Below are 12190 nucleotides of genomic sequence, written 5' to 3'. Positions count from 1 at the left end.
ACCACGCCCACGGCCCCTCGCCGGGCCGGGAGCCGGGTAGCGGGGCGAGAGCGGCCCGGCTCCCGCCGCCGCTGGTGTTGAGGCCGAAATTTTGTTGGAGATCTGGCGGTGTTTTGCAGGGATAAGGAGCGTAGGGCGAGGCCCCGGGATGTGGTGAGAGTACCCGGGTGACCGTGCGGGCAGCCCGATCTGGGCACGGCGCTTCGAGGAGGGAATAACAGGCAGTGGTCTGCAGGTGGGCTCCGGCAAAAAGTTCCCAGCCAGTGGGCGGGTACAGGTGTGCGGCCTCTCTTCCCCACAGGTACGGGAGGCTGCCGCGTTCACCACGGAAATCGCAGCCAAGGTGATTAACAATAAAGTTGCTAAATAACTGGGGACGCGTTGTCTTGTTCGATTTCAAAACAAGGAATCGTGGTAGATGAGGTATCTATCGAACGGATGTGAGCTAGGTGCAAGGTAGACTTTGAGGCTGTGTAAGTAGGAAGGTTTCCCCCTCGTGCCCCTGCGGTGGCTGCCGTTGCATCATTGAAGGGCATGAAATCAGGAAGTGAGATCGATCGGCTGGCACAGCCGAGCAGCATCGACGGCTTATCCCATAACACACATGGCAGGTAGGAGAGAGACAGGACTCTCATTCTCAATGTCCTCACAACTGTTGTGTGTTCAGCAGAAATGTTCTTGGGCATACCTGTGCGTGCCAGCCACTGCTCCATCCAGAAATTACGTAGTTGGTGATCCTGAAGAGTATTGTGTAGGTTATCCACAGACAATCATATTGGAAGATAAAAAAAATGCATGTGTTCTAGTAATGTTTCTGCAACTATTAAGGTAGACTGGTTAAAGAAACCTTCCTAAGTCCTGCTTGCAATACTGCAGCAATAGAAAATCAGTCAGCTTCTAGCTTTACCAGTTTCTTTGAGGCTTAACCAAAGTGATTTTGCTCTGCAAAGAACTGTCATGTAAAAGCTACCTAGTGTGCTTGGATTGCTTTTGGGAGGGCAAAATAATTGATAACAATGACCCGAACATTTCTAGGTAGTGAGGGACGTAGAAATCTGGATTTCGGCCCTTGAATGGGTTCTCTTATATGTAGTAGCCTTTGTTTATCTTGCTGATAGAGGGAAGTTATTGTCAGTTAAAAAGAAAAAAAAATTGCAGCTTTCTCAAAAGAAGCTCAGGCAAAATAGTAGCGAAAAGCAAAATGGAAGGAGCTGCTTTGGGCATTATTCACAGTCTGGCTTTAATTGGCTTGCAAGAATGGAGAAATGGTGTTTACGCATAATCATTAGCGTAGCATTCCTAAACAATAAGCTTAGCGATTACTTTTTTTTTCCCCCCCTTTGCTTATGTGGCCTATGGCATGACAGTTATAACATTAAGGGAGGATCCATCTGTAATTCTCTGGGAGACCTATGGTGGTTTAATCTGAATCATTATTTATGAGGTCTGTGTGAGTTGTTTGTGCTCTGCATTGAGCGGTTGATTATATATGGTCTTGGCTGCTAGCGTTTACAGCTATGAAATTATATTTGAAAGAACTCAAGAATACTGGATATTACTGTTAAGACTTTAATATTTGACAATTACAGCAGTTCAAAGTTTAATAGATAACCTCTTATTTGTGGTAGTAATTACATGAAGGGAGGCAGTGTACAGACATTGAGTGAAAAAGATTGTTCAAGATACTGTGAAGATATGTGAAATACTGTGAAACTTTTAAAGTCAGATCTCTTTTGTCAACATTTAGAAAAGGCTTGCAAGACTCTTCCTTTAGTGCTTTCAAATGCGAATCTCTAATGTCACTTCACCTTTAAAATTTTGCTTAGAAAGAAACTTGACTTTTCAGTACCGAGTTTTGCAATAGTACTTTAGAGAAACATGGTATTTGGAAATTGATGTTTTAGTGGCAGGATGCTTGTAAAAAGTGCAAAACATGACTATATATACGCATACTGAACAACGTGTCAATAACATCAGTAGAATAAAAGGAAGTGTCAGCAAATTTGATGATTTTGACTGAAAATACTGGCCTGTCCTGAACTAGCTTTGTAAATCTCTTACTTGCCCTATTGCTTGAGAGGAATAAACTTCTTGACACACTTGACATACTACCGCAACGAAGGAAGAACATAACCAACTTACAAATGTTATAAAACTTACACAAGAAAAGGCAGGATTTATGGATTTCTGCTTTAATAAACAGATAAGCTTAGTTTTTCACAAAAAATGCTAGAAAAGCATTAAAAACTTAATATGGAAAGGTAATATGGGGGCTTTCAGTCAGTGTTGCAGGAGGAAGGAGGTGTTGGTGCAGTCTGTGCAGCACTGCTGCCCTCTTCCAGCTTCTGCAAAAGCAACAAAACTGCCTCTGTTCATCTTGTTTTTTTCCTCTCCAGCTTCTCTCTTTTACTGCTGAAAAGGAGAAGGCATGGAAACTCAGTTTCTCCTGCTTGCTCCGTATCACTGATCCACTCCTACTTGATGTAAAAATGTATGCAGTGGTAGTCCACCCATATATACTGCAGGTAACCATACTTGTAAACGGCTAGCCAGCCTGGTAAGGAGCCACCACATACTCTAGCACAGCTGGATCCATGCGGAGGGGACTTGTGGCCGGTGACATCAGGGCTCGTAAGATGCACCATAAAGTTGATAACACTGGTATGTGGAAGAGGAAGGGTGAAAAGGCCCTGTGTGTATTTCATAAGGGAAAGGTTCCCTCCCTGAGGTCCAGGGGAAGGAGCCTGGTACAGCCGAGATGCTAATGAGCCTTAGTGATGCTGTCAGGTCCTCTCAGCATCAGTCTGCTTCTCCTGAGGTTCTTCTGCTGTGGGGGAAAATACTGAATGTGAGAGATTAGAGGAGCCTGAGATGGAGACAGTGCAGCATCTGTTTGTGTTCTAGGCACGTGCTAAGGGGTTTTAACTTTACTTTTTTGTGGATCTTCTGGAATTATGTCCCGTGAATGCATTTACCAGTCGGTGTTTCTTGTTTGAGGAGACACTGCTTTGCTGCCAGGTGAGAATTCAGTGGGAAATTAAGTTCTCCAGAAGTAATTGAAAAATAAAAGGAAATTAAAATTGTATTTTCAATTTATAATTCTTTCTGTATTTCTGTTTAGGAGCAGCAAGTGAGGGTGCAGAAAGCTCAAATAAAACTTCATTGCCTCTGCTGTTACATACTGCTTTACAGCCTTACATCTCTCGTGATAAGGTGTGGTGGCAAAATTAGTCTACAATGACTGATGTAGTTACTACTAACAGCTTTAGTTATCATTTCTGTCCTGCTTCTGTGGCAGGGACAATTGCGTGGAAAGTGTACCAAGTGCTTCAGTTCATATCATATTCTGCGGTCCCTCTTGTAAGGTAGTAATTTTGGGAGACAGGGTGGATAAATACCACGTGAAGTACTTAAATCACAAGAGGCCTTTGGTTCCCCCTCAAGAGACCGGTTTTGCCAATCATTGCCAGATAACTTCCCCATTCTGAAGACAAAATCTTGTTTCTTTGATTCTATTTTTTGCCTTTTATACTGATCTAAGTTTTAGACCCTTCCTCTCCTCAGTGCTAATAGGTCTGGGCTTGTTATTCTTTAGTTATTATTTAGCTGAGCCACTGATACTGCTCTCTTAAGAGAGCTCTTAAGATTAAACAGGATGCAAGATTTACTTTGAGCTACTGAGGTTTTATTAATGCGGTATAGATGTATTCTAGGAACAGTCTGAGTTGTGGGCAGCTGACAGAAGCATTTTTTTTTTAAGTGTCCTCCAGAAAATTTTCTACCAGATGTCAGTGTAAACCTCTATGTTCATTCACTTGCAGCTTATCATTGAGTTTTCTTTGATGCCGTTGATCTGAAGTGTTTCCCTTTGAACGTATTTCTCAGGTTAATTTCCCTGTATCCATTAATCTGTATCTCCATTTTCATTAGAGTTAGAAAAAAAAAAAACAAACCAGAAAACTATCACCAGAAAACTTTGTGCTGCTGCTCTGTATTCAGGTGCTTTTTGCAGTGTATCACTGAATATTTGGGTTGAGTGTCTGGTACTTACTTGGTTTCTCTCCCTTGTTGTTGATAAAAATCAGGTGGTGGCATGGTCACCTTAGAGACTGACATGTTGTTGCTTCTGGTATGCTTAGCTCTTAGTCTTGGTTCAGTCAATATGTGTATGCATGGAGGAGCTTTAGTGTTTTCTTAGTGCTAAAGGCAAAGGGTAATGTACAGCATGCAATAAGTGCTTCTTGCAGGTGTGTGCAGTATGTGCTGTTAGATCAATGTGTTGGAAGCCCTCCTCCCTCCTGCAGTTCAGTAGCCGCGCAGGTGTAGGAGACACTGTCCTGTATTAAGAGGCATTGCAATGTCTGCATGCTGAAACGGCCATGCAAGTGGGATATATAATCTGCAAATAGGTATTTAAAGAAAGTTGTTAACGGCTCCAGGGGTTAAAGCAAAATCTGAGAGGAGAGTTTTTGCCCGTCTGGACCTTTGAGGATTAGATCTTCCAGGATTCTGCCTGTTGATGAAATTTAGCATCTACTTCCATCCAAAGAAGTAGCTCTTCCTACTAAATGTGCCAGAGCAAGAACTGTTGTCCTTTTTAGTCTCCCAGTGAGTGACTGCAGTTACTGTAGGCAGGGTGTTGTTTCTATGGTACATTGGACTGCTGCCTTTTTAGAATAACTTCAGGGACACTGAAAGTTTCGTTTGTTTCATGTTTTTGGTTTTTGTTTGGGTTTTTTTGTTGTTGTTTAAAGGGGGGGATTAATTAGCAACAGTGTATGGAGAGCAGTGTTTTCTCATTTTCTGAGCATTGTATTGTGTTGTATATATTACAGACCTTGTGCTGAGCTGACAATCAGATATGTGGTGATTGACTTGCGTTTTGAACATCTGAAATTAAAACCGTAATACTTGAATGTGTAACTGTGTTTATTATGAGATGACTAGGATAGCAGTGGCCACATTTTTCAGCGGAGTCATGTTTGTGTCATCCATCGGGCTCAAAGAAATACTAGTAGAGTGACTAGATGGTATATTAATCACAGTTGCTATATTTGGATGCCTAGATCTAGATTTGAATTAAATGACAAAATTAAATCTGACTGAAATTCTTCCATCAAACTTATTTGGATTGAAGTAGTGTGTAGAGATGCTGCTCCTTTTCTCACCGCGAGGCCAGCCAAGCAGTGGAAGAGGCTTGCAGGGTGGCTGGGCAGGCTCCGTCCATGGAGGTCTTCAAGACATGGCTGTATAAAGCCTTGAGCGACCTGCTCGGAGCTGACCCTGCTTTGAGCAGAGGTTGGACTAGAGACGTCCTAAGGCCCCTTCCAGTCTGAATTATCCTGTGATCCTGGATTAGGACCTGGTTATGCTAAGCGTTATGCAGAAGCGTGTTATGCTGTCTGTAATCCTCAGTCCCAAGGTTGTCCTGGCAGCTAAAAATCTTTCTTAGAGTAATACCCACGGAAGTAATTTCAGTTGGTGTTAAGCTGTCAGTGCCCGTTTTCGTTATCTGAGGCAGATCTGCCTCTTTCTTTTGCAAGCCTTTTCCTGTCAATTTTGCTAATCGCTATTTTAGATTCATAATGTTGATAAGCTTCCACTCAAATTCTCACTAATTGTGAAATAATACATACTGTAAGTAGATATGGAAATGTGCACATAGAATAAAAGCGAAGCTAGTACCTGGAGGATGCATTAGTCTAATATGGCCAAAACTGTCTACAGATGCAGTGGAGGCTTAAAAGAGATTCAAGCAGAAATTGTCTCTTGAAGGTGAGCTGGGCTAATGAAAGCAGGATGGTTTCTTAGATAATATTGCTGGGTCTTGGCAATAAAGATTCAGATGGGGTAGCCCGCAGGACGGGTGAGCAGAAACAAGTGAATCATCACATCACTGCAGAAATTTGAAGAATATTGCAATCCTGAAAGAAGGAAATGTTTTAGAAGATAGGTTTTATAGAAGACTGAAAAAGGAGAGGGGAAGAAACATCAAGGCATTTAAAATAGTACTGGGGCTGAGTAAACTTAATGCTTAAAGTTTGTGGAGACCCTAATTCTGAGTTAAATTCTAGTAGGGATCAGAGAGCCAAAACTGAGAACAAGACTGCCAGAAAATCTGAACTTAATTTTGGAGGTAGCTTTTGGGATTTACCAGACTGCAGAACATTAATTGCTTCAAATTGCAGTAGGAAAAGAGAGACGCAACTCTCTTAATGATGGGTGATGCAAATTTTGGTGATCTTGACTTGCAGGATTGCGATATCCTTGCATTGTCATTACAGCGAGCTGAGTAAGCAAACTGCAGACCCTTTGGAAAATTGAAAAGCGAAGTTAAATCTCCCAAAAAAGAGTCTGCGAAATGCAGACAAAGTGACTTTACGTGAAAGTCGGCACGTGGAAGGCTAATGCTTAAAATGCTACCCTTCCTTTGGGCAGAGCTGCTGTATAAGAAGTGAAACCATTTTACAAAAGCCCATCAAAAGGGACCAGAAGTGCTTTAAAAAAAACTGTCTGTGTGTAATATTCTGTATGATGAAGAAGAGGTGGAAGAGGTTTTTCTTTCTCTTAAACAGCTTCTAAGGCTACATCCAGCTGTTTGTAGTATTGCCTTGAATGCGAGCAGCACTTGGGTTACGTGTGCATCTGTGGCCAAATGTAGCATCGGATGTTGCCTAAAGGTTTGAAAGCAAAACCCAGCCCTGTGGCCACAGGCAAAGTGCAGATTAGAGAGAGGTTAAATTGCTCGTATTTCTGGGTAGGTATAAAAGTAGCACAAGATAGCTTCTCCCTCCCTCTCCCTCTTCAGGCTAACGGTTCTGGAAGAAAGCGAGCTGCATGGTCTCACTGGCAATGACCACGCAACCCTTTGGGGCAGAGGTTGTTTTCCAAAGGCACCAGGGTACCTGCACAGCTGGTGTAGGTCACCGAGTGAATTGAGCCGGGTTCTGCCTCCCATGGGGCTGTGCGTGTATCTCGTCAGAAAGGCCGGCTGCTCGGGTTGGAAACAGCTGGGGTGGGAAGGGGGAAGGATGGGAAGTGCTGGTGCAGAGAAGGAACTGCATGAAGTGTAGAATGGGAATGGAAGAGCTAATTTTCTAGCAAACAGGTAAATAAGCAAATGCTAACAGAGCTGTTTGATGTTAAACATAGCCAAGAAAATTTGAGGCAAAGGCGAATCTGGTGCTGTGCATCTAGATGTGTTTAAAAAAAAAAAAAAAAATCTTTGGATTTGTGTGCCAGTGTTGAAAGAGTTTGCATGTGCTGGGCACCCCTTCTCTCTCCCTAATTTCTGCGTTGTTTCGTCTCTGCAAAAGAAGTATTATTAAAGCACATGACTGCAAAAATACAACCTTACCTGGGGCGGGGAGGGGAAGACATTTTGGAAGCATGGGAGCTAAATGTTCTGCAGAAGTTTATTTTTAATATACTAGTTTTCAAGACACCTGCAATGGGGAAAAAAGTCAAGATTGTCCAAAAGTTTTAAAAAGCTGGAGACTTGAATTCAAACTTAGGTTTGGCGCTGCTAAAATAGCCCCTTTGAAAGTGAAACTTGTCTGCCGTGATTCTGTATGGGTCTGAGCTTTCTACTGAGCACCTGGTGATAGTGTTTAAGGAAATTCATTGTTCCTGTAAAAAGGCAAAATGTAATATGGTAACAGGTTACATGGGCTGGAGCATTTGCTATTGCAAGAACGTGCGTGTTGCATACGGTGGCAAAATGTGGGTGCAAAAGGCGGTGATGTGTTGGGTTGCTGTTGTGGCAAGTCCACGCTAAAGAGGTGCGAACTTCCAAGGGACGTAGGAGGCATCTTCACCTCTCGCCTCTGCAGAACGAGGAAGTGCAAGATGTGCGATGTCTCTGCGTAGTGAGACAGCAGGCTGCTGAGGATTCTCTGGGCCACAGCCTCTGTTCGGAGCAGCACTGGGAGACCTTCACAAAGTAGATTTTCTAGCAAATGTTGAGACTTACCAGCAAATGGCTGCTGACTGTCTCAGTAGTTTTGCCCCTGTTGGAAGAGGGAAGGCAGGAAGGGCAGGCTTCTCCCAGACTCCTCCAGCTGAAATGTGGTTGGTGCCTCCCGGGACAAAGGTCCCTAGCCAGGGAGGGAAGTGCTGGCTCTTTTGGCCTCTCTCTTTCTCTTGGCATTCAACATACCTATTAAACTGTCACCCCGTCTCTAAAGCCCCAAGGAGAAGACTTTGTGTTGGCCACCACATAAGAACATTGTGAGAGGAGCACTGAGGGATGCCCAGAGGAGCGAGGCGGGGCAGGACCAGGGAAAGCAAAGGAAAACACAACTCAGAAGGCACCTAGGAGTGACTGGTGCCTCAGGGAGGATGAGGATGCAGAGCTGGTCCTGAGGTCTGGCTAGAAGTTTGTCAGTGGGCTTGACAAAAGCTGTTTGGGTGGAGGGTAATGGTGAGTGAGGGATACACTCTGTGTAATAATTGTAGGTAAAGCGTTCAGTGTGCAGTGGGCTGGTGTTGGGTTTTGAAGGTTGTTCAGAGAAACAGATGCCTTGACCTGTTCTGGTCAGACTTGCATGGGAATGACATGAGGTTGCTATATATGTGCTGCATGAACCAAACATTTTTGCACACGGCCTGTGCCTCCAGCTGAATTTTTGGGGAAGATTCACAAAACAGTTTCACTATTTCCACTGTCAATAAAGCTCAGTAACGAGAGAGGGGATACTGTTCTCAAATGACAAAATATTTATACTTTGTATAAATTGGTCTCATAGTTCTAAGTTGATTAAAGTGCTGTTTTTCAGCTGTAGCTGTGCTTAACAGTGTAACAAACATACCTGAAAGGTTTCCTTCTTCTGGTTATAGATGGATGGTGATAGCTCCACAACGGATGCTTCTCAGTTAGGAATTGCTGGAGATTACATTGGTGGCAGTCACTATGTGATACAGCCTCATGATGGTAAGAAATGTTACAGTAAATATTACTATTTCTCTGTGTGTGTATATATATCTATATTTCCTTCCAGTTCTTGTATAGTTCTCTGCTATCTGCTCTCAAGCTAAGAATTTGCAATTGTTTGTATTCATAATGCCTCGCTGTATAAAGCATTTTTTCTGCAGTCTGAAGGTGGGGGTTGGATTTTTCAATGTTGACACTGAGCCCTTTGGGGTGATGACAAAAAAAATGATGTCTTAGAAAACAATTTGTATTTTGACAATATATTAAGTATGCTTGGTGTTCAGCAGCCACGTACATTTCTGTGCATAATATAAAGATGATATTGAACACCCATAAAGGTACCCTGGTGTTACATCTATTTTTTTTTAATTATTTCTACAATGTTAGTATGCTAGGCTTTCACAAGTTCTTCATCCTTCAGTGTAAGATTTTAAACTTGCCTTAATTATTGCCTGCTGTCTATCAAATACAATTTCTGTTAACTTTTCTTTATTTCATTAGACACAGAGGACAGCATGAATGATCACGAAGATACAAATGGCTCAAAAGAGAGTTTTAGAGAACAAGATATATATCTTCCAATTGCAAATGTGGCAAGGATAATGAAAAATGCCATACCCCAAACAGGAAAGGTAAGTCTGGTAAAGAAGGCGTATTAATGAGTTTTATTCCTTCCTCTGAGTGAACTTGAGCTGGTAGAACAATACATTTTTCCAAATGATCCTGGTTTACTGGAGAAAAGCCTTTTTAAAAAAAAAAAAGAAAAGAAACAAACAAAAAAATGAGCAGGAGGTGGTTGAGACCAAGTCCATTTTTCTTAGGTTTCTGAAAGTTTTTAGTAACTGCCATAATTAGAGTATCCACAACAGTGCTTTTCATAGGGCTTTCAAGAGCTTTCTTTTTCTAAGATGTGTTCTCTGAAATTGTTATAACGGGTCAGACTTGGTGACAATCCCATATCAGTAGGAATACTTTCTGTGCGATTCTCATGTGAAATTTAATCTGCTTTTATTGAGGTATATAAAATTTGGAGTAAGTGAACCATTTTGGATGAAATAAAAATCAATTCCTCATCCTGGTTTGTCTTCCATCGCCCGAATCTTTACATGTCCAAATGCCAAAATGACCTAAGAAGTCTGCCTTACACCATGTAGCAGATTAGGCCAGATGTTGAAAGACTTGTTTTATTTCTTACTTCTAAGAATAGACTTTTTAATCCATTCTGCTGAGCTGGTGATTGTATAAGCGTTTGACTGTTGTACCTGTTTATCTTAAACCTTTGCAGGGTTCCTATTACTTGCTGTTTCTCTATTGTATTCCACTACAATTCCTGCCCCCGTAATGTTTCCTCTAGCTAAAGCGGATTTCTCTTTTTTTGTTTTTTTGAGATCGCTCTAAATAGAGGCAAGACATATATCTGCTTGTACTTTCATAGTGTTCAGGGCTTTCTGGAGATCTGGGTGTTACATTTATATCTATGCTGTGAAAATCTCTTCACTAGTCCATATTGTCATAAATTTTTAGTGATCGAGATGAGATTTTTCTCAAGAATTTAGCATATGGGATGTCAAGCTATCTTGAAAAATCAGGGAGGTTTTTGTGAAAAACTGCAGGGGAAGCTTGCTGGCTGATGAGTACTTCTGAAAATCTCGCCCTGTGTGTCTGAAAATATCAGAGGAACTAGTGAAGATTCTACATACAGTTACTGCTTCATTATTTTTTTTAAATACAGATAGGTGGTTCTCATGTGAAGAATAAGAATCTTAATTATTATAATCTTTCAGTTGGCTCCTGTCAGCTTCCCAAATAATCATGAGTAATGGTTGCTGTTATTTTAAGTCAGGTAAATCAGTTTTGTCCAGCTGAAAACCATAATCAAATTTACTTACTTCATTCTTTTCTGGAGCATATGTTTCTTCATTTGAATTCTCATTTGGAAAATTTTATACCAGAATATTAAAGCATTAGAGAGGCTTGCTGCTAGGCATATATTCTAGTCCCTGAATCTGGTCAGGATAAAAATACTTCTCATTGCCGAATTTGTGGGAATGTACTGCAGTGGAATTGGAACTGCTGGGTCTATTAAAAGGAAGGTGGAAGTGGGCTATGACATTGTAATGCACAAGTTTAAAGAGAAGGCGTAGGTAAGCAAAGTAAGCAATACTGAGATGCATCGATATGTAAAAGCTTGGACAGAACACAGTTATGACTTCAGGAGATCCTGGCAGTTGGCTGTGTTGCTTGAAATAGTAAAACTTACGTTAAAACCATGTCGCAGCTGTGCTTACATAGAGCAGTGATGACATCCAGTGGTTCCCTCACATACAGGTGTTGCCTAAATGGGTATTGTCACCAGGTTTTGGGATGTTTCCTTTATTATCTAGTGTATTCTTCTGGGGTTCGGTGTTTTTTTTAATCTTCTTGCATCTTGATTAATCATTTTATTATATTTTTTTTCCTTACTAGATTGCTAAGGACGCAAAGGAATGTGTGCAAGAGTGTGTAAGTGAATTCATCAGCTTTATAACGTCAGAAGCAAGTGAGAGGTGTCACCAAGAGAAAAGAAAGACCATCAATGGAGAGGATATTCTCTTTGCCATGTCTACCTTGGGGTTTGATAGCTATGTTGAACCTTTGAAGTTATACCTCCAAAAATTCAGAGAGGTTGGTATATATTTCAGTATTTCCTTATTTATTTAACCTGGTTGTGTTTATCCTTAGCTCCCTGTCATTGTAATTGTACAAAGGTTAACTTGCACAGTATCTCACAGCTATTGTCAGTGACTAATGTAATGTTTAAAAGCATTCCAGAGGATATCAAGAGAAAAAGAAGTAAGCAAGCATTTTGATTAGACTTGCTGATTCAAAGTAGTTAAAGTTTTCAACTGAATAAATTCTCTAATATATTGCTGGTAGTAAATCACTCTGTTCTTCAAAGGTGCCTATTAAGAATACTTAATTCGATCTTTGGGTTCAATCAATAAAACTGTACTAGACTGCATCCTCTGAGGAACTAGCCTAATGCCTATTGTTCGTCTGGGCTCGAGATCTGCAAAAGAAAAAGTTGTTTTTCTCGTGTCGGAATAATGATTCACATGGAAGGCTACCTGCTTCAATGTTTGGTGGTTTTTTTTTTTTTAATCTGTTTTTTTTAGCCTGTCCCTCAGTTTGCTTTTGATACCTAGTACATGCTAGGCATGTGGTCCAAGCAGTTTAATTTATCCCTTCTCTACCAGAGAGTGATTTTTTCTTTTTTTT

General features: G+C 41.3%; 1 protein-coding gene across 1 annotated transcript in view; it reads left to right on the top strand.

Moving 5' to 3' along the window:
• Positions 1-277: 277 nt before the first annotated feature.
• NFYB (nuclear transcription factor Y subunit beta) overlaps positions 278-12190 on the top strand; it is a 17871-nt gene continuing 5958 nt past the window's right edge. Inside the window, exons 1-4 of the mRNA XM_009288386.2 lie at positions 278-343; positions 8839-8932; positions 9434-9564; positions 11399-11596. Of these exons, the coding sequence (XP_009286661.1) occupies positions 8839-8932; positions 9434-9564; positions 11399-11596 (423 nt within the window). The 5' untranslated portion in view covers positions 278-343. The remainder of the gene's footprint in view (positions 344-8838; positions 8933-9433; positions 9565-11398; positions 11597-12190) is intronic.

This window comes from Aptenodytes forsteri, unplaced genomic scaffold (assembly GCF_000699145.1).
Source record: "Aptenodytes forsteri isolate BGI_AS27 unplaced genomic scaffold, ASM69914v1 Scaffold56, whole genome shotgun sequence".
Classification (NCBI taxonomy): domain Eukaryota; kingdom Metazoa; phylum Chordata; class Aves; order Sphenisciformes; family Spheniscidae; genus Aptenodytes; species Aptenodytes forsteri.
The sequence above is the reverse complement of the archived record's forward strand: the minus strand, read 5'-3'. Positions and strand labels throughout refer to the sequence as shown.